At 42.7% G+C, this 23043-nt stretch overlaps 1 protein-coding gene across 1 annotated transcript in view; it reads right to left on the bottom strand.

Annotated features, from left to right (window-relative positions):
• Window positions 1-21659, bottom strand: part of pinx1 (PIN2 (TERF1) interacting telomerase inhibitor 1) — a 78330-nt gene extending 56671 nt beyond the window's left edge. The window contains exons 1-4 of the mRNA XM_078212950.1: window positions 21467-21659; window positions 19216-19325; window positions 12832-12924; window positions 10888-10960 (exon numbers count right to left, since the gene is read on the bottom strand). Of these exons, the coding sequence (XP_078069076.1) occupies window positions 10888-10960; window positions 12832-12924; window positions 19216-19325; window positions 21467-21485 (295 nt within the window). The 5' untranslated portion in view covers window positions 21486-21659. The remainder of the gene's footprint in view (window positions 1-10887; window positions 10961-12831; window positions 12925-19215; window positions 19326-21466) is intronic.
• Between the last annotated feature and the right edge of the window lie 1384 nt (window positions 21660-23043).

The raw sequence follows: 23043 nt of genomic DNA, 5'->3' as shown, positions 1-23043 counted from the left end.
ATAATGGTGGTACACCAGAAAGCAGCTTTCTGAATGTCTACAGCAACAGTGCGAATGGCCACCAGAGGCTCCATCATGATGTGCGCTACTATTTTGTTCATGGAAATAACCATTTGGTCCACACGGGACTGAACAGTCTCCATGCTCTGCATGAAATACCAATGCAAATTGGAAATGGACTCCTTCAATGGCTTCAAGTCGCTCAGAGGCTGCCTGGTGTACCTTGTATTTGCTGATGCCTTCAGGAATACAGTAAATGAATAGTGTAGGTAGCATTCCTGCCAGCTGAAGAATCAGAGAGAGGCATTAAAAGTCACTTAACTGGCCAGTGACAGGCCTTTCCCAGGATCAAGGACCGCAGGGTGGAAATCCCATCACCGAGAGCTGCCAACCAGAGATCAGCAGCTCACCAGAGCAGTGGCAGCTAATGGTGACGCACCCCATCATAGGTCTTTATCTTTGTTGGAATTTCCCAAAGAGCTACTATTCTGTCATTACGAATACTTGCCTGAGTTTAAAAAGTTACAATTATCTCAGCAAGAGGTTCTAAATTCACTGTTTGATTGACAGTTTAAAGGTGCTCTTTGATGTGGGGTCTGAATAGAAGTTTGCTTGACTTTATAAGAGATTAGCCTCTTGGGGAGATTGAAAAACTTTAGTTTTTTTTGAATGGGAGTTTTTGTCACAATCAAGTGTGTATGAGTAAGAGCTGCATTAGATTATTTGAAGTTACTTTTTTTCTCATCTCCACAAGGTTCCTGAGGTCTGCCCATAGAGGATACTGTTTAAGTTGCAATGGAGGTGGCATGGGGAGTGGATGAGATGGCACGGCAGAGTGGGTGGGCAGCATGAGTTGGCATGGGAAGTATATGAGGAGCTATGAGGTTAGAACTGAGGCAGGGCTCAGTAGCCATCTACTCCCGTGGCCACCTATGCTGTGCTTTGGGAATCGGGGATAGGTAGGCCTGGCTGCATTCTGCACTCGCTAAACTCCCCTCCCCCCATTTTGGGGTACTTTGTACCAGGTCAAGTCTGGCGAGTCAAGAAATTTCCCGACTTAAGCTACTCACTTGGTAATGCAAATGCGGCCCCTACTAATAAATAGAAACAGAGGAACACGGGACTTTAGAAGCAGAGGTGGAGCTCAGCCTTGAAATTCAATGACCCCAGCCGCCACTGCTCTCTTATATATTCTAAATTTGTGTCAGTTTAATCACTGAAAGCAATAAAAGTTAATCAACAGCACCCCCTAGTGACAAGTCCCTTATACTCATCAGTGGTGAGGTAGTTACTGCCACAATCAGAATGCACATATTGAAACTGCAGCATTCAGAGCTCCTTAGGATATTTTCTCTTCCATCAAAGTTGGTGAACATTCAACTTGAAGTTGGTGTTTAAAGTCACGATGAAGTTGTCGTCCTCAATTTTGGCAATGCAGGAAACAGCAGAGTATAGTCCCTCCCCATCCCCATAACAATCAGTACTAATCAACTTACAGCAATCTAACAAATTGCATTTGTATAGCACCTTTGATTTAGTGAGAGGTAACAAGGCACTTTGAGAATAGATTAATGGAAGTAACCGAGTGTGTGGTTGAGAAGGCAGGATTTGAGAAGGCTCTGGAAACTGGGAGAGCTATTGATAATAGAAAGGGATCCCAGATATGTGAAGATGGTTAGTAATAGCAGTAAAAAGGGATAGAGGGATTCTGTTTCCCGGATTTTGCAGTAATAATTGACGGCTAAACTATCAGCATTTGTCATAATTATTCCTTGGAAACCGGCACCAACTTCTGGAGTATACATATGTGAGCAGTTAAACACAAAAATCCAGAAGCTGCTGTCAGTGACTCTAGGGCCCAGATATTTGTTCCTGGGTGGGGTGCGTAGACAGGAGAATTCCTGGGACAGTGAACCCGATCTTTAAACATGGGGGGGGGGCCGGTTAGTCAGGCTGGGCAACCCAGACGAACTGAGGAGGCTGCTGGGTAAAGAGGCAGGTGAGCAGATGTCTACCTCAGAAATCGGACACTGTGCCTGAAGCTTAATAATAAAGAATAAAACATTAACACAGCCTTCCAGCCCTCAACACACCCCATTGATGCCAACCCATGCCACCTCATGCCGCTACCCACACTGCCCATGGCTCATGCCCATTGCCAAGCTATGCCTCGCCCTTATGCAAATTGCTGTGTTAAGACGGTGAGAATTGCGATTTTCGGGCAGTTCCATTATTTTCTCTACAATGCAGAGGCTCTCCATTGTGGCGGAAATCTATATTTTGCCAGAGAGAGCATTGTTAAAGTCTCCAAACTTTTTATTTTATTCATTTATGGAACGTGGGTGTTGCTGGCTAGGCCAGTATTTATTGCCCATTCCGAGTTGCCCTCAAAAAGGCAGTGGTGAGCTGCCTTCTTGAACCGCTGCAGTCCCCTAGCTGTAGGTACACCCTGCTGTTAGAGAGGGAAGTTCAAGGATTTTGACCCAGTGACAGTGAAGGAACAGATAAATATAGTTTCAAGCCAGGCTGGTAAGCGACTGGTGGTGGTGTTCCCGGGTATCTGCTGCCCTTACCCTTCAAGATGGGAGAGGTCATGGAATTGGAAGGTGCTGCCCAAGAAGCCTTGGTTAGTTCCTGCAATGCATCTTGTAGATGATACACATGATGTCACTGTTCATCAGTGGTGGAGGGAGTGAATGTTTATGGAAGTGGTATCAAATCAATTGGGTTGCTTTGTCCATTGGTGTCAACCTTCTTTAGTACTGTTGGAGCTGCACCCATCCAGGCAAATGGAGAGTATTCCATTACACTCCTGACTTGTGCCTTGTAGATGGCAGATGGAGGACAGACTTTGAGGAGTCAGGTGAATTACTCGTCACAGAATTCCTAGCCTCTGACCTGCTGCAGCCACAATATTTATATGGATATATGTCTGATCAATGGTCAATGTTCACCCTGGATGGTGATAGTGGTGGATTCAGCAATGGTAATGCCTTTGAATGTCATGGGGTGATGGCTAGATCCGCTCTCGTTGGGAATGGTCATTGCCTGGCACTTGTGTGGCATGAATGTTACTTGCCACTTGTCACCCCAAGCCTGGGTATTGTCAAGTTTTGCTGCATTTGGACATGGACTGCTTCAGTATCTGAGGAGTTGCAAATGGTACTGAACATTGTGCGATCATCAGCAAACATCCTCAACTCTGACCTTATGGTGAGGGAAGGTCATTGATGAAGCAGCTGAAGATGGTTGAGCCTAGGACACTACCCTGAGGAACTCCTGCAGTCTTATTTGTCTTACTGTAAATACCCTTGAAAAAGTTCAACCTTTTTGAATGAGGTGTAACTGTGTTTTTAACAGTGTACTAACTTCATTATTGCTGTTGAGCAGCTTCATTGGTCCTGAATGACTAATTTTAAGAACATAAGAACATAAGAAATAGGAGCAGGAGTAGGCCATCTAGCCCCTCGAGCCTGCCCCGCCATTCAATAAGATCATGGCTGATCTGACGTGGATCAGTACCACTTACCCGCCTGATCCCCATAACCCTTAATTCCCTTACCGATCAGGAATCCATCCATCCGCGCTTTAAACATATTCAGCGAGGTAGCCTCCACCACCTCAGTGGGCAGAGAATTCCAGAGATTCACCACCCTCTGGGAGAAGAAGTTCCTCCTCAACTCTGTCTTAAACCGACCCCCCTTTATTTTGAGGCTGTGTCCTCTAGTTTTAACTTCCTTACTAAGTGGAAAGAATCTCTCCGCCTCCACCCTATCCAGCCCCCGCATTATCTTATAAGTCTCCATAAGATCCCCCCTCATCCTTCTAAACTCCAACGAGTACAAACCCAATCTCCTCAGCCTCTCCTCATAATCCAAACCCCTCATCTCCGGTATCAACCTGGTGAACCTTCTCTGCACTCCCTCCAATGCCAATATATCCTTCCTCATATAAGGGGACCAATACTGCACACAGTATTCCAGCTGCGGCCTCACCAATGCCCTGTACAGGTGCATCAAGACATCCCTGCTTTTATATTCTATCCCCTTCGCAATATAGGCCAACATCCCATTTGCCTTCTTGATCACCTGTTGTACCTGCAGACTGGGCTTTTGCGTCTCATGCACAAGGACCCCCAGGTCCCTTTGCACGGTAGCATGTTTTAATTTGTTTCCATTGAGATAGTAATCCCATTTGTTATTATTTCCTCCAAAGTGTATAACCTCGCATTTCTCAACGTTATACTCCATTTGCCATATCCTCGCCCACTCACTCAGCCTGTCCAAATCTCTCTGCAGATCTTCTCCGTCCTCCACACGATTCACTTTTCCACTTATCTTTGTGTCGTCTGCCAACTTCATTACCCTACACTCCGTCCCCTCCTCCAGATCATCTATATAAATGGTAAATAGTTGCGGCCCGAGTACCGATCCCTGCGGCACGCCACTAGTTACCTTCCTCCAACCGGAAAAACACCCATTTATTCCGACTCTTTGCTTCCTGTCGGATAGCCAGTCCCCAATCCACTTTAACACACTACCCCCAACTCCGTGTGCCCTAATCTTCTTCAGTAGCCTTTTATGGGGCACCTTATCAAACGCCTTTTGGAAATCCAAAAACACCGCATCCACCGGTTCTCCTCCATCAACCGCCCTAGTCACATCTTCATAAAAATCCAACATGTTCGTCAAGCACGACTTTCCCCTCATGAATCCATGCTGCGTCTGATTGATCGAACCATTTCTATCCAGATGCCCTGCTATCTCCTCTTTAATAATGGATTCCAGCATTTTCCCTACTACAGACGTTAAGCTGACCGGCCTATATTTACCCGCCTTTTGTCTCCTTCCTTTTTTAAACAGCGGCGTAACATTAGCCGTTTTCCAATCAACCGGCACTACCCCAGAATGCAACGAGTTTTGATAAATAATCACTAACGCATCCACTATTACCTCTGACATTTCTTTCAATACCCTGGGATGCATTCCATCCGGACCCGGGGACTTATCCACCTTCAGTCCCATTAGTCTACCCAGCACTGCCTCTCTGGTAACATTAATTGTATTAAGTATTTCTCCTGCTGCCAACCCTCTATCGTTAATATTTGGCAAACTATTTGTGTCCTCCACCGTGAAGACCGACACAAAAAACTTATTTAAAGACTCAGCCATATCCTCATTTCCCACTATTAACTCCCCCCTCTCGTCCTCCAAGGGTCCAACATTCACTCTAGCCACTCTATTCCTTTTTATATATTTATAAAAACTTTTACTATCATTTTTTATATTAATTGCTAGCCTAGCTTCATAGTCTATCCTTCCTTTCTTTATCGCTTTCTTAGTCTCTCTTTGTTGTTTCTTAAATTTTTCCCAATCACTTGTTTCTCCACTATTTTTGGCCACTCTGTACGCAGCTGTTTTTATTTTAATACTCTCCTTTATTTCCTTCGTTATCCACGGCTGGTTCTCCCTTTTCTTACAATCCTTGTTTTTTGCTGGAATATATTTTTGCTGAGAACTGAAAAGGATCTCCTTAAAAATCCTCCACTGTTCCTCAGCTATCCTACCTGCCAGCCTGCTCTCCCAGTCTACCTTAGCCAATTCATCCCTCATCCTATCATATTTCCCTCTGTTCAAACAGAGGACACTGGTTTGGGACCAAACTTTCTCCTCTTCCATCTGAATCAGAAATTCGACCATATTGTGGTCACTAGACCCAAGAGGGTCCTTCACAATAAGATCCTTAATTCTACCTACCTCGTTACACAATACCAGATCCAAAATAGCTCGTTCCCTCGTCGGTTCCGTAACATGCTGTTCAAGGAAACTATCCCGACAGCATTCTAAGAACTCTTCCTCCATTCCACCCTTACCGACTTGAGTCTGCCAGTCAATGTGCATGTTGAAGTCCCCCATGATTATTGCCGTTTCGTTTTTACACGCATCCCTTATCTGCTTGTTTATAGCCCTCCCTACCTCAACATTATTATTTGGGGGCCTATATACCACACCTACTAGTGTCTTTCTCCCTCTACTATTCCTCATCTCTACCCATAATGATTCCACGTTTTGTTCCTCAGAGCCTATGTCATCCCTCAGTACTACCCTGATATTATCTCTTATTAATAGCGCGACCCCACCACCTTTTCCTTCCTGTCTATTCTTCCTAAACGCCTGATACCCCTGGATATTCATCTCCCAGTCCTGGTCACCTTTCAGCCACGTTTCTGTAATGGCCACTAGATCGTACCCACTCGTGCTGATTTGCACCATCAACTCATTTACCTTGTTCCGAATGCTTCGTGCATTCAGGCAAAGTGTCCTTATTCCAGCTTTTATCTGGACCCGCTTTGATGAGTCGCGAACACCCTCTCCCTCTACTCCCTTATCTAAATTACCGCCTTCATTCACTTGCACCCTCTCCTCTACCATTAATTTTGTAATTCCCCTTACCCCTGCATCCTCCACCCCATCAATTAGTTCCTTGATCCTAGTCAACTCTTCTAGCTCCCCTCCCCCCAACCTATCTAGTTTAAATTCTCCCCAGTAACCTTAGCCAACCTACCGGCCAGGATATTGGTCCCCGTGTGATTCAAGTTCCACCCGTTTTTTGTATACAGATCACCCCTGCCCCTAAAGAGGTCCCAATGGTCCAGGAACCTGAATCCCTGCCCCCTGCACCAGTCCCTCAGCCACACATTCATCTTCCACCTCACTCCATTCCTGCCCTCACCTTCCCGTGGCACAGGCAGTAATCCTGAGATTACTACCTTTGCTTTCCTCTTTCTCAGCTGTCTCCCTAATTCCCTGTACTCCCTTTTCATGACCCCTTCTCCCTTCCTACCCACATCAGCGGTACCAATATGTACCGCTACCTCAGGCTCCTCTCCCTCCCACCTCAGGATTTCCGGGACGCGACTAGCGACATCCTGGATCCCGGCCCCAGGGAGGCAGACCACCATGCGAGAATCCCGCCTACCTCCGCAGAAACGCCTGTCTGTCCCCTTCACCATCGAGTCCCCGATTAATACCGCCTTCCTCCTCTTTTCCTTAGCCCTCTGAGTTACAGGGCTGGACTCCACTGCGGAGACACGGCCACTGCTGCTCCCCCCAGGCGGGCTGTCCCCCCCAGCAGTACTCAAGCAGGAGTACTTGTTGTGCAGGGGCAAATCCACTGGGGTGCTCTCAACCACCCTAGCCTTACCCTTCCTGGCCATCACCCACTTGGCCTCCTCCCGTTGCCCTGGTGTGACCACCTGATGATAGCTCTTGTCTATCACCTCCTCATTCTCCCTCATCAGCCTAAGATCCTCGAGCTGCAGTTCCAGCTCCCTAACACGGTCCCTCAGGAACCGCAGCTCGACACACCCCTCACAGATGTGGATGTCCGGGAGGCCAGATGCCTCCAGGACCTCCCACATCCTACACTGGGAACAACACACTGGTTTCACACTCATACTGGACACTTTATGTCAAGTAAGACAGTGAAAAGTTAATAAGAGTGTAAGGAAACAAAAAAATAAATAATTAATTAAAGTCAGAAAACCCACTCTCTTACCCTCAGCCTGCTCCTGGGAACAAATCCCTGATATTAACAACTGAGATTAAACCCAAACAACTGATATTAAACCCAAACAACTGAGATTAAACCCAGAACAACTGATATTAAACCCAAACAACTGATATTAAACCCAAACAACTGATATTAAATCCAAACAACTGATATTAAATCCAAACAACTGAGATTAAACCCAAACAACTGAGATTAAACCCAAACAACTGAGATTAAACCCAAACAACTGAGATTAAATCCACAACAACTGAGATTAAACCCAAACAACTGAGATTAAATCCAAACAACTGAGATTAAATCCAAACAACTGAGATTAAATCCACAACAACTGAGATTAAACCCAAATAACTGAGATTAAACCCAAACAACTGATACTGAATCCAAACAACTGAGATTAAACCCAAACAACTGAGATTAAACCCAAACAACTGAGATTAAACCCAAACAACTGATATTAAACCCAGAACAACTGATATTAAACCCAGAACAACTGAGATTAAACCCAAACAACTGAGATTAAACCCAAACAACTGAGATTAAACCCAAACAACTGAGATTAAACCCAAACAACTGAGATTAAATCCAAACAACTGATATTAAACCCAAACAACTGAGATTAAATCCAAACAACTGATATTAAACCCAAACAACTGAGATTAAATCCAAACAACTGAGATTAAATCCAAACAACTGATATTAAATCCAAACAACTGAGATTAAACCCAAATAACGGAGAGTAAACCCAAACAACTGAGATTAAATCCAAACAACTGAGATTAAATCCAAACAACAATTTTATAGTGTGGAATGTTAAATTTCTCCATTATGTTAAAAAAAATGTTTTAAGTTTTTAATATTTGAATTTCTACCTTAAATCCCATGTGTAAGAACAAATCATTTGTTTTGTTTCTGTAAAATTTTAATTAAAATTGAAAAATGTCACTTTTACTTCCTGGTTTGCTGTGTCTGAGAGTACTTTGTGATTGGCGTCTGAGAGTACTTTGTGATTGGCTGCTGAGGGTACTTTGTGATTGGCTGCTGAGGGTACTTTGTGATTGGCTGCTGAGAGTACTTTGTGATTGGCTGCTGAGAGTACTTTGTGATTGGCTGCTGGCATAATTGATTCCGTAAGAAGTTTAACAACACCAGGTTAAAGTCCAACAGGTTTATTTGGTAGCAAAAGCCACACAAGCTTTCGAGGCTCTGAGCCCCTTCTTCAGGTGAGTGGGAATTCTGTTCACAAACAGAACTTATAAGACACAGACTCAATTTACATGAATAATGGTTGGAATGCGAATACTTACAACTAATCCAGTCTTTAAGAAACAAAACAATGGGAGTGGAGAGAGCATCAAGACAGGCTAAAAAGATGTGTATTGTCTCCAGACAAGACAGCCAGTGAAACTCTGCAGGTCCACGCAACTGTGGGAGTTACAAATAGTGTGACATAAATTCTGATTCCAGATAGCCAGGTTCCGCACACACAAGGACGGCCTCAACCGGGATATTGGGTTTATGTCACACTATTTCACATAAATATTTCTGCTTTTTTCCTCCTGAGTCTTTATCATGCGATCCTAGAATCAGAATTTATGTCACACTATTTGTAACTCCCACAGTTGCGTGGACCTGCAGAGTTTCACTGGCTGTCTTGTCTGGAGACAATACACATCTTTTTAGCCTGTCTTGATGCTCTCTCCACTCCCATTGTTTTGTTTCTTAAAGACTGGATTAGTTGTAAGTATTCGCATTCCAACCATTATTCATGTAAATTGAGTCTGTGTCTTATAAGTTCTGTTTGTGAACAGAATTCCCACTCACCTGAAGAAGGGGCTCAGAGCCTCGAAAGCTTGTGTGGCTTTTGCTACCAAATAAACCTGTTGGACTTTAACCTGGTGTTGTTAAACTTCTTACTGTGTTTACCCCAGTCCAACGCCGGCATCTCCACATCATAATTGATTCCATCAGCATTGCCGGACATTTGGAGATCTCCTGAATTAGTGCCAAATTCAAAGTAATGCTGAAAAAGGGGGAATCCACGCCATATAGATCACTAGATTTTTGTAGGCAGCTATCTTCAAAGGTCAATGGCGAACACCGTTGCTTTGGTGCTGACCACAAAATGTGAGCCACAGCACTGTGGAAACTTAAGAAAAGACAATGCACTGCAATTGGTTCATGTTCTCATTCATCTGCAATTTTATTCCCCTTCCCCAATAAGTCAAAGTACAGCGTCAAATAGAGGAATCTAGTATTGCACAGCATTTTACCTAATCTACAGAATACTTAGGCAAAGGTAAGGAAACCAATTCTCAAATTAATCAACACTAAAAAGCAATTCAAAGTTTTCAACCTGATGAACACAATCCAAACTGGCACTTTACTCAAAATCGTTAACACCTGGATAGCAATATAAAATGTGAGATTCCAGGATATATTCTACACCATTCCAGAAGAGATGGATCGGACCAAACAACACATGAGCTATGAAGGCACAAAATATATGTTTCCTGGCAGGGAACACTTTTGTGCAACACAGCATACAATATCGTGCCAGGGCCAGTAGCTTAGGTGAAATTAAATAAGCCGAATTGTGTTTTTATTAAGAATCCTGTAGGAATTAGCAGGGAATCAGTGATAAATCATTAGCTTTCATAACTATTAAATATTTATCCGACTGAAGTTAATTTGATCTTTATTTAAGATTCACCCACGAGTATGGGACTGCAGTCACATATCGGCAGAACTGGCAAGAACAGCAGCTCTTCTTTACCCATTTGAAAAAACCCAGAATACAGAAAAGGTCGGCAGCAAAAACATTGCAGGTTGCATGTCAGTAGAAAAGGGAGTTATTTGGGAGGGTGCTACAAGGGTCCTAGATAATTGGGAGCAGTGTAATGAGGTGTGGACACATGGTTTGCAAGCATTACAGAAAGATCTATGTATGAATTTGAGAACCTGCACAAATTTAATTTAAAGGCTTAATTTAAATGCTCAACCTGTGGAATTTTAGATAGTGGGATAGCCACGTACCTTCAAATTTTCTTTGTATTAACTAGGATAATCTAACTTTCCATTTGAGGATAAATATGTCATTATTTTCTGTGGTGTCAAAAGCTGAGTCCTGTTCAGGCACTTTAGTCCACAGTTCTATTCATAAGCCACATAGAGAGATATGATCAGATACACAAAGTTGTTGCCTCAATCCATGTCGCTCTTGAGGAGGGAATGGTGGCCTCTGCACATCACTATGGGAGGGCTGTTACCCAATGACTTTCAATGCATTGAACTGAAAGGACCAAACAAAATACTTGCCATTCTGTGCGTGACAATCATTCAGGTCAGACAAAAGCTGGTTAAACTCGTCTTGGTGCGCAATCCAATTATCCTGACAAAATAAAAGCAACAATTCATTCATAAAATTGTATGGCTTTTATTAGTAAAAGTACATGTAGTCAATAGCGGTAATCCAAATTGAAACACTCAAGGTGCAAAGCAATTTAATCAACATCCAAAAGATTATTAACGTTACAGATGAAATATTTCAGCAAAGCCTGGAAACAAAGGCTGAAACCCAAACTCTTTTTCTTTCAGACAAAAGCAAAATATTGGAGATACTGGAAACCTGAAATAAAAACTGAAAATGCTAAAAATAATCAGCAAGTCTGACAGTCTGTGTGGAGAGAGAGAGAGAGAAAGAATTAAGATTTCAGATCTTTGACCCTTCATCAGAATCATTCTTCTGATGGAAGGCCACAGACCTGAACCAGTGGCTGGAATTTAATCCAGTTCATCACGGCCGTAAACCTGGCAGGTGGACTCAATTCCAGGATAGGTCACCAGTCACTGGTGACTGGTGTGTGGAGTTTGCACATTCTTCCCCTGACTGCAGGGTTTCCTCCAAGTGTTCTGGTTTCTTCCCACAGTCCACAGACGCGCAGGTTAGGTGGATTGGCCATGGTAAATGTGTGGGGTTATGGGAATAGAGCGGGGTAGAGGGCGTGGGTCAGATACTCAGCCAGAGAGTTGGTGCAGACTCGATGGGCCTCCTTCTGCACTGTAGGGATGTTATGATCTTCTATGAACTGCTGCCAGACTTAAGTATTTCCAGCATTATTTTTTCCCCCCCCCAGAAACTGATCATGTATTTCCAACATTTTTGAGTTTTATTTCTCTGGAATTCATAGGCTCAGTTTGTAAATTACTTTATTTCTTAATGCTGAGTCTACATCATATTGCAAGTTCTAACTGCATAAAAAATATCCATCTTTCCAGTGCAACTCACAAGCTGAATTACTACATGTTTGAATGTACTGCTCATAGGGAAGGAGAGAAAACAATGTCCCTGAACTCTTCCTTGGAGACAGAGCACTTCCAAAGTTTCAATGAAAACAAGGCAATAGTTCAGGAATCAGAGTTTGGACTTGACAGATTCTCGTGAAATGTTGGAATATTTTGTTTCAATATAGCAGGCAAAACTAGAGGGCATATTTTAAAAGTGTACACATTAACTCTGCACAAGTCTCAGCCTTCATTTCATTAATTCTCCCAAAACTGTCCTTTTGCATCTGAATAAAATAAAGATAAAACAGCTTTACTCCACTAAACTCAATTGGACTATTATGGGAAGAAACAAAATGAAATCAAGAACAATGGGTACGCACCCTAGTTACTCTAATGTACCACCAATAGATACTTGGTGACATTGCATTGGTTTAAAGAAGTACTCTTGGTGCGTTTATTAATGTGATTCTATGAGTGTAGTCTTCCAACTTGCTTTCTGAGTGATCTGTGCAAAGCACGTATTCATTCCTATGGTTAGCAGAGAACAATCTGATCTCACGGCCATATTCCAAGACAAAGGCTGAAATCAACAATTAGTCCGCATCAAAAAACTGAAAAGGTTCATGGAAATTATACCACTAACAAGTTGAAACTGAAAGGTTTAAGTAAGTATAAGCAATTGCAAGTGTTTAAAAAGTGCTGAAGACTTCAGCCTGGTTGAAATCTAAAACCCCACACAGACTGGGACTTGATTTCCACCAGCAATCCCTGCCAAGTAGCGACAGCTGATGAAACCTATAATTTTAACTGGATTAAAATTTGGAGCAATAAGCAAGGTCATAGGCGATGGAATAAAGTGAGTAAAAAATACTTTCAAGATACTTATAATTGTTAAAATTGTGCAACATACTGGATTTGTGACAACCATAAATTAAGACCAATACTTTGTGATTTGTGCATTGCTACAAAACTCACCTCGTGATTCTTGGCTGCTCCCAGGCCCACTGTGTTGTTCTTTATCTGAACTTTTATGTTTTCTGTTGACCCCTGTTCACGAGCCCCAAGGCCCTTGAAAACAAAAGGAAACAATGTCTTATAAGGTAAGGCACAAACTTACCAGAAGTCCATATCTAGCCGTAGTGACTTGACTTTTTTGTTAGCTCATACTAGGTACATTTTAATTGGTACAGAAAATTCAAGTTTGCCAATAAAATGTAAGATATTTCCCTCATGATAACATAACTATCCCTTGGTAGTTGTAAAATTCTGCCTTCTTCTTAAATTATCCAGGAGGTCAAAATCTCCACTCTTAACAAAAAAAAGCATCTCCTAACTTTATATTTCCAGCACTAGTTATCAATTGATTTGGCTGACATAACTGAAACAAATAAAACATTTTTTCACCTTAATTTGGCATACAGTTTTATGACCATTACTTAAGAACATGGCAATCTATTGTTCTATACACTTTTCAAATAAGTGAGGTTTTCAGAAGGTTGGAACAACTTGGCAAAATTATTTGATTAATCTCAAAACATTTTGTGGTGCAAAATTTCTGTTAACGGTCTTAAGTTTTTTTGTATTTTATTCATTTTAACAAATTTCTACCACTATATTTCCAATTCAACTTCCTATTCAACTTTTAAACTGATTTTATAGGATTATGTTCACTGGAGTTTAGAAGAATGAGAGGGGATCTCATAGAAACTTATAAAATTCCAACAACGTTAGGCAGGGTAGATTCAGAATAAATGTTCCCAATGGTGGGGGAGTCCAGAACAAGGGGTCATAGTTTGAAGATAAGGGGTAAACCTTTTAGAACTGAGGTGAGGAGAAATTTCTTCACCCAGAGGGTGGTGAATGTGTGGAACTCACTACGACGGAATGTAGTTGAGGCCAAAATGTTGTCTGATTTCAAGAAGAAAGTAGATATAGCTCTTGGGGCTAGAGGGATCAAGGGATATGGGAGGAAGGGGGGAATCAGGATATTGAATTCGATGATCAGCCACGATCAAGACAAATGGCGGAACAGGCTCGAAGGGCCGAATGGCCTATTCCTGCTTCTAGTTTCTATGTTTCTACTGGAAATGATTTTTCAGGGTTGACAGATTTGGTATCGTGTATTGCTGCCAGATCAACATGGAGCTGTGACATGTGATGATTTGTTCTCTAATTCACCATCAAAAATGCAAACTTATTTTCAAACCCCAAAAAACTATTTTTTTAAACCTATTACCTGTAATAGAAACAACTTATTTACATTGTTTACTCCAATTTTCTCCCATAAAATGAAGCATCCATTCTTTTGTCCTGATGATTTTCTTAACTATTGTATTTGAATAAATTCACACAATTTTTAAAATTAAAATTGAATAAACAAAGTATCCTTATATTTGTGTCACTAGAAACAAGGGCTATGATGTTATCTGCTTACGGCAAGAAGGGGGTAGTGATGCAGCAGTCCTATGTTTGAACAAACAGTTAGTTGATGGCTTCTCATTGGGAATTATTAGAATAGATTACAATTTAGGTCCACTGGAAGTAAAGTACTTCAGGGACATAAATATTACTGCAGCATGGTAAATAAGGCTGATGATCCATAGGCCCAAATAGCCAGATGGGATTATTATTATAGTAGCAATAAAAAAAGGTCTGTTTCAAATAAAGAGAGCATAGGCATTTAATATTCGTGGCTACATGGCATTCAGGAAATATGGGGAATGGAAAAATGGAGGGTGGATATTATGGAAGGCAATATTAACCAAAGCTACTGTTACAGCAATAGAAATGAAAGATGGATTAAAGTCCGTCTGTTTAGAATTAAGAACAATAGAGGAGCTATTAGGCTGCTATATTATAAGCCACCACTTAATAAAAAGGAGACAGATGTGTAAATATCCAGGCAAGTTGTAGAAAGATGCAAGAGCTAGAGAGGGACTTCAATTATCCTAGATTGGGAAAATAACAGTGTAAACTGCAAAGAGGGGAAGGAATTACAGAAATGGGAAAAATAACATTTTCTTGATCTATATTTCCACTCCAATGAGGAATGTAGTTGTACTGGTTCTGGGGAATGAAGTGGGCCAAGTGTAGTATGGTTTAGTGGAAAGTATTTGAAACAGTGATAATATCATTAGGTTCAGAGTGGTAATTGAAAAGGACAGGTAACAATTCAATGTGAAAATACTCAAGCGGGTGAGAGCTAATTTCAGTGAGTGAACAGGGGATCTGGACAACCCGGTATATTGAAATCAAAGACAGGTAGGTAAAACAGCAAATGAGTAATGCATGAGGTTCAAGGAGTTGTTGTTTTGGGTACAGAATGGACACGTTCCCACCAGAGAGGAAGGAAGGGCATCTAAATTTAGAGCTCCCTGGATATCTGAGGATAGAGAGATTAAAATTAAACAGAAAATGCAAACTCATGAATACTGTAGGCTCATTATAGAATAAAGAACCACGCTAAATACAGAAAATACAGCTGAAAACTGAAAAAGGAAAGAGGCATAAGAGAGTGTATGAGATTATTTCATCAGGTAATATAAAAGGAACCCAAAAGTATTTTATAAACCTATAAATAATAGAGGGTAGTCAAAGGAAGGGTGGGAGCAATCAGGGACCAATAAGAAAATGTTATACTAGAGACAGAAGACATGACTGAGGCATTAAATAGATACTTTGCATCCATCTTCACTAAAGAGGACATTACCAATGTAAGAATTAAGGAGAAGTAAAGAAATTGGAGAGGATAAAATAGATAAAAAGAAGAAACATTTAAGAAGTTGCTACTCAAAGTAGAAAAGTTCACTGCTCCAGAGGGGATGTATCCTAGATTACTGAGGGAAGGGAGAAATAGAAGAGGCCCCAGGCACAATTCTCTAAACTTCCTTGGATAGGAGAATGGTAAGAAGTTGAACAACACCAGGTTCAAGTCCAACAGGTTTATTTGGTCGCAAACGCCACTAGCTTTCGGAGCGCTGCTCCTTCGTCAGGTGGAGTGGGAGATCTGTTCACAAACAGGGCATACAGAGACACAAACTCAATTTACAGAATAATGATTGGAATGCGAGTCTTTACAGCTAATCAAGTCTTAAAGGTACAGACAATGTGAGTGGACAGAGCATTAAGCACAGGTTAAAGAGATGTGTATTGTCTCCAGACAGGACAGCTAGTGAGATTTTGCAAGTCCAGGCAAGTTGTGGGGGTTACACATAGTGTGACATGAACCCAAGATCCCGGTTGAGGCCGTCCTCATGTGTGCGGAACTTGGCTATCAATTTCTGCTCAGCGACTCTGCGTTGTCATGTGTCATGAAGACCGCCTTGGAGAACGCTTACCCGAAGACCAGAGGCCGAATGCCCGTGACCGCTGAAGTGCTCCCCAACAGGAAGAGAACAGTCTTGCCTGGTGATTGTCGAGCGGTGTTCATTCATCCGTTGTCATAGCATCGGCATGGTTTCCCCAATGTACCATGCCTTGGGACATCCTTTCTTGCAGCATATCAGGTAGACAACGTTGGCCAAGTTGCAAGAGTATGTACCATGTACATGTCCTCATAAGAACAGGATATGGCACTCGACTCATCGATCGACAGTTCCGATGCGCCAGTGAAAAATCGCACCAACCTCCCCAGAAGACAAACACGGGACACGGTGGACAGAGTACCCTTCGTCGTCCAGTACTTCCCCGGAGCGGAGAAACTACGACATCTCCTCCGGAGCCTTCAACATGTCATTGATCAAGACGAACATCTCGCCAAGGCCATCCCCACACCCCCATTTCTTGCCTTCAAACAACCGCACAACCTCAAACAGACCATTGTCCACAGCAAACTATCCAGCCTTCAGGAGAACAGTGACCACGACACCACACAACCCTGCCACAGCAACCTCTGCAAGACGTGTCGGATCATCGACACGGATGCCATCATCTCACGTGAGAACACAATCCACCAGGTACACGGTACATACTCTTGCAACTCGGCCAACGTTGTCTACCTGATACGCTGCAGGAAAGGATGTCCCGAGGCATGGTACATTGGGGAAACCATGCAGACGCTACGACAACGGATGAATGAACATCGCTCGACAATCACCAGGCAAGACTGTTCTCTTCCTGTGGGGGAGCACTTCAGCGGTCACGGGCATTCGGCCTCTGATCTTCGGGTAAGCGTTCTCCAAGGCGGCCTTCACGACACTCGACAACGCCGAGTCACTGAGCAGAAACTGATAGCCAAGTTCCACACACGAGGACAGCCTCAACCGGGATCTTGGGTTCATGTCACACTATGTGTAACCCCCACAACTTGCCTGGACTTGCAAAATCTCACTAGCTGTCCTGTCTGGAGACAATACACATCTCTTTAACCTGTGCTTAATGCTCTCTCCACTCACATTGTCTGTACCTTTAAGACTTGATTAGCTGTAAAGACTCGCATTCCAATCATTATTCTGTAAATTGAGTTTGTGTCTCTGTATGCCCTGTTTGTGAGCAGATCTCCCACTCCACCTGACGAAGGGGCAGCGCTCCGAAAGCTAGTGGCGTTTGCTACCAAATAAACCTGTTGGACTTGAACCTGGTGTTGTTAGACTTCTTACTGTGTTTACCCCAGTCCAACGCCGGCATCTCCACATTAGGAGAATGGTATCAGAGGACTGGATTGCAAATGTTATATTCCTGTTCAAAAACAGGGAGAGAAATAAACCCAACAATTAACGGTCGGTCAGCCTCATGGCACACTGAGGAATCTTGTAAAGATAATAATCTGAGATAAAATTAATTGTCATCTATGTGGGCTAATAAATGGCAGTCAACAGGATCTGTTAAAAAAAATCATGTTTAAATAACTTGATTGAGCCCTTTGATAAAGTTATGGGAAAGGTTGATGAGGGTAGTGTGGGTGATGTGTTTAAATAACTTTCAAAAGGGGTGCCAACTAATTTATTTGTTAGCAAAAATCAAACCCCCTTAGAATAAAAGGGCCTGTGACAGCATGGATACAAAACTGACCCAGGGACAGAAACTAGAGTAGCGGTGAACAATTGTTCTTCGAATTGGAGGATGTGGCATTTTCAGAGTTTGGCAATAGGACCACTGCTTTGGGCAAGAACAAGGCTAATTAAATTTAACATAGAACACTGTGTTGCATTTTTGTAGGATTAATAGGTCGGAGCACTATAAACTAACTGGTACAAACTCAAAAGACATACAGGAGAGAGAGAGACCTGGGGTTTATGCACATTCATCTTTAAAGGTGACACAGCAATTGGAAAGCTGTTTAAAAAAAAGCAAATGGGAACTGTTCTAAACAATAGTACAGAATACAAAGGCAAGGAGATTATGCTAAACTTTTTATAAACAGCTGTTTGGATCCCAGCTAGAGAATCGTGTTCATCGTTTCAGGAAGAAGACAGAGATAGTGCAAAAAGAGATTTACTAGAATTATGCAAAGCTTGGCAGAAGCTTGATAAAAAGCATCACTTTTAATTAGGCACTTTCCAGCTTTCTGAATTCACCATGGATTTTAATCATTTTGGTTCCCATTTTTTTGGAAAGCAGGTGTTGGTGATGATTCTGCTATTCTGTTTAACCTGCTCGAGACCCATCTTTTGCTTCTTCCCTTGTTCCATTACCATTTCCTTTTGTCACTCAAACCATCTACTTCTACCCTATCACAGATATCTCATTTTCTTCATTCCTTCCCACCCCACCATCACCATCAACCCCACACTCTTTCCCTGCCTCTGTACTTACTTAGAACATTTTACTTCTCTACCTCTTCCAGTTCAGAAGATAGGTGATCGACTTGAAATGTAACTCTGTTTCTTCTCTCTGCGGATACTCACAGACCTGCTGAATAATTCCAGCATTTCTTGTTAAGAGTAAATCAGAAGCCCTTTCCAATGGCAGAAGAGTCAGTAATCAGAAGACACAGATTTGAGGCAAAAAGAACAAGAGGCAACATGAGGAGAAACGCTTTCTCACAGCAAGTTATGATGAGTGCACTTCCTGAAAAGGTGGTGGTTCAACAATAACTTGCCAAAAGAAATTGAAAATACATGAAGGTGAAAAACCGGCAAGGCAGTGGGGATAGCACAGGGAAATGGGATGAATTAAATAGCGTGGCATTGGGAAAATGACAGGATGGCCTCCTTGTATGATTTTAATTCCTGAACTCCTGGATGCTGTAGCACCCACACCACTGCTCCAGCTGGGATCAGCTAACTTATTATTGGCCAGGAATCCCATTTGATGATGGTCAATGATTGCAGCAAAGTTATTTTAATATACGGTAATTAAAAGCAGACAAATTATTCATAATTCATACATCTCACTCAATGTTAGCTGTGTGATATTCACCTTTCCTTTTGACCACCCCATTTTTTCCAACATCTTCTGCCCAAACCTGGATTCATCATTGCTCCAGTTGTTATTCCTTGGATCCACTGACCACTTCTGCTTTCTACGGGCTACAAACAAAACAATTATTATCTGGTACAGTGAATTCTATTCCCTGCTGCTAGCCTCATAATAAATGGCTGATATAACATTAGTGTCCCACCACCTCACACAGTGATTGCAAATGCATACACCAGAGACACAAGTCCCACTCCTGTGTCATTCCACACAGGGAGTCAAGACTAAGTGCAAGTCAAACAGAAGAATAAGTGGGAAGATGGGGGAATGGGGAAAAGAGGAGAAAAGGGAAGGGAGGTGAAAGAGGAGGATGGCAGAGGCAAATTATTTTCCACAGTTGACAATGTACATCTCTTTTCAAATGTTGGCATGCTTGCTGTGGGTTTTCTGTTTTAATTTCATATTTCTTCCTTTAACTCAGCTACAATGAACAGTGTTACACAACTGACAGCAGAGTTTTACATGTGATTCGGCATTACTGTTTGAATTCAGGGTCTCAGAATCACTTAACCCTATAAACCCTTCACTCAGTTTTGAAATTATTCATCTTTACTGATGTCAGTGGTTATATTTTTTTCAGTACAAGTCTTGACACTTGTCAGTGCCTAAGCAGTCGTAACAAAGCACAACAGCATTACTATTATGCCCAAGGTAGAAGCACGATCTGCACATAACTACTCCCTGGTTGTGCCCCAAGTTAGTTTAGTTGGCTAGACATCTTGTGGATGGTTCAGAGTAACGCCAACAGCACAGGTTCAATTTCCATTCTGACTGAGGCAGACTTGAGACCAGCCTCCTCATCTTGACCCTGAGAGTGGCTGGTAATGGTAAAGCAACACTGATGAAAACGGCTCAGGATGAAGCATTAGCGGACAATGAGCCAAGGACATGCCTCGGGCACGACACACATGACAACATAACCTCTTTGCTCTCAACCCAGCAAAACTAAATCAAACAGACAGTTTAATGTGTATAGGAAGCTTAATTCATCATCATCACTGCAAGTTTAAAATTAGAGGCTTAAAAAAGATCCCCACAACAATAGATCAACACAAATTCTAAACAGCACCCACGCTGCCTCCTTGATGTTGACCTGCACCACATTAAAGTAATCAATTTTACAACTTTACTCCCGAGGTAAGTGGCATCAGTTTGCACTGTAACCCTAATATTCAAAACAGTAAATGGTGATGGTAAAGCACCACTTTGGTATAATTGAATAAGGGTGCAAGGCAGAACAGTGCACGTAAAACTGGAACGGAACACCTTCAATGAAAGAAAAAGACTTGAGTTCTATAGAACTTTTCACAACCACCGGATGTCTCAAAGTACTTTATAGCCAATGAAGTACTTTTTGAAGCATAGTCACCCTCTGCACTGGAGTGTCAGCCTTGCTTTCTGTGCTCAAGCTCCGAGTGGTGGAGCTTGAACCTAGAACCCTGTGACTCAGAGACTTGTGCTAACAAAAAGTGGCCCTTGTGCCAGTGATTACGATTAGTTTATAACACATCTGTCAGAATGAGCTGTGGCTGAGTTTAAGGTCAGATGGTTATAAGACTCACACACAAAAATGAGGGAATGAAGGCAAGGTAAAGTCGCCATAGCCCCAGATGACCATAGGCTGACTGGTGATGATTTAACCCGAGGATCATCATACCTCAGGCCAGGGACAAGGTTAAGGCGGCAGACCTTCATGAATAACCTCAGCTGGTACAGGAATGCATCACAAACCAGCCCACTTAGCTAACCAACCCTGATGTGAGGGAGTGCTGCACTGTTGGCAGTGTGTCTTTTTGATGAGATGTTAGACCGAGGCCCCGTCTGCCTTCTCAGGTGGTTTAAAACATTCCATGACTCTATTTTAAAGAGGAGCAGAGAAGTTATCCTCGGTGTCCTGGCCAATATTTACTCCTCAATCAACAGCACAAAAACTGATTCTCAGATTGCAGTTTGTGGGATCTTGCTGTGCACAGCGTGGCTGCCACGCTTCCTAAACTTTTAAAACAAAGTATTTCATTAGTTGTAATAGCTTTGAGGTGTCCTGGGCCTGTACAAGACGCTGTATTTCCCTGTATAACATGTCAGTGCATGGCCTTGCAGCATGCTGCAGTCCCAAGGCTCGGGCAAACCAGCAGCCGCTCCTCGTGCTCCGGGGAACATTCTAAAGCGGCGCACGTGCCGGTCCGGTACTCACGTTCCGCCAGCATTGCCATCGTCTCCCGTCCTCAGCAACGGCGACCTCCAAATAATTCACCCCACCGACTCCAAGGGCCTTGTCGCAGAAACACCGGTTTGTAGATCCGTGAACTAAACAAGTTACATTCTCGCACCGGGCCCTCCGAATCCAAATTAACTTCCACCTGGAGGGCAAGGACACGACTGCGCATGCTCAATGGGGAAGTTGTGGGCAGTGCGCATGCTCGGCTCTCCTGCTGGGCTCTGATATTCATGATGTGGAGATGCCGGCGTTGGACTGGGGTAAACACAGTAAGAAGTTTAACAACACCAGGTTAAAGTCCAACAGGTTTATTTGGTAGCAAAAGTGTGGCTTTTGCTACCAAATAAACCTGTTGGACTTTAACCTGGTGTTGTTAAACTTCTTACTGGGCTCTGATATGGCAATGAATGGAGTCAAAGTTCCACAACTTCCCTGCACCGCCTCATGTTGTGTGTAACTCAATTGGCCATTTGTTAGAATATCATAACTGTCTAAATGCAGTATCTGGACAAACATGCCAGTATGCTAAATATCAAAATGCTGTTTATTTAGTGGATGAGGATTAGGAAACCACATTCCATCGAGTCCCTACAGTGCAGAAAGGGGCCATTCAGTTCATCAAGCCTGTACCGACTCTCTGAAAGAGCATCCCTCCACAACTCCACCTAACCTACACATGTTTGAATTGTGGGAGGAAACCCATGCAGACAAAGGGAGAACATGCAAATTCCACACAGACAGTCACCCAAGGTGAGAATCAAACCCGAGTCCTTGGCACTGTGAGGCAGCAGTGCAAGAAGTTTAACAACACCAGGTTAAAGTCCAACAGGTTTATTTGGTAGCAAAAGCCACACAAGCTTTCGGAGCTGCAAGCCCCTTCTTCAGGACACACCTGAAGAAGGGGCTTGCAGCTCCGAAAGCTTGTGTGGCTTTTGCTACCGGCGTTGGACTGGGGTAAACACATTGTCTATACTTCCTACTGCCTTGGAAAAGCATGATGTGGAGATGCCGGCGTTGGACTGGGGTAAACACAGTAAGAAGTTTAACAACACCAGGTTAAAGTCCAACAGGTTTATTTGGTAGCAAAAGCCACACAAGCTTTCGAGGCTCTGAGCCCCTTCTTCAGGTGAGTGGGAATTCTGTTCACAAACAGAACTTATAAGTTCTGTTTGTGAACAGAATTCCCACTCACCTGAAGAAGGGGCTCAGAGCCTCGAAAGCTTGTGTGGCTTTTGCTACCAAATAAACCTGTTGGACTTTAACCTGGTGTTGTTAAACTTCTTACTTGGAAAAGCAGCCAGCATAATCAAGGACGCCACACACCCCGGACATTTACTCTTCCGCCTTCTTCCGTCAGGAAAAAGATACAAAAGTCTGAGGACATGTACCAACCAACTCAAGAACAGCTTCCTCCCTGCTGCCATCAGACTTTTGAATGGACCTACCTCATATTAAGTTGATCTTTCTCTACTCTCTAGCTATGACTGTAACACTACATTCTGCAGTCTCTCCGTCTCTATATACGGTATGCTTTGTCTATAATAGCACACATG

Source organism: Mustelus asterias, chromosome 5 (genome assembly GCF_964213995.1).
Source record: "Mustelus asterias chromosome 5, sMusAst1.hap1.1, whole genome shotgun sequence".
Classification (NCBI taxonomy): Eukaryota; Metazoa; Chordata; class Chondrichthyes; order Carcharhiniformes; family Triakidae; genus Mustelus; species Mustelus asterias.
Note: the sequence above shows the minus strand (reverse complement) of the source record. Positions and strands in the feature narration are given on the sequence as shown.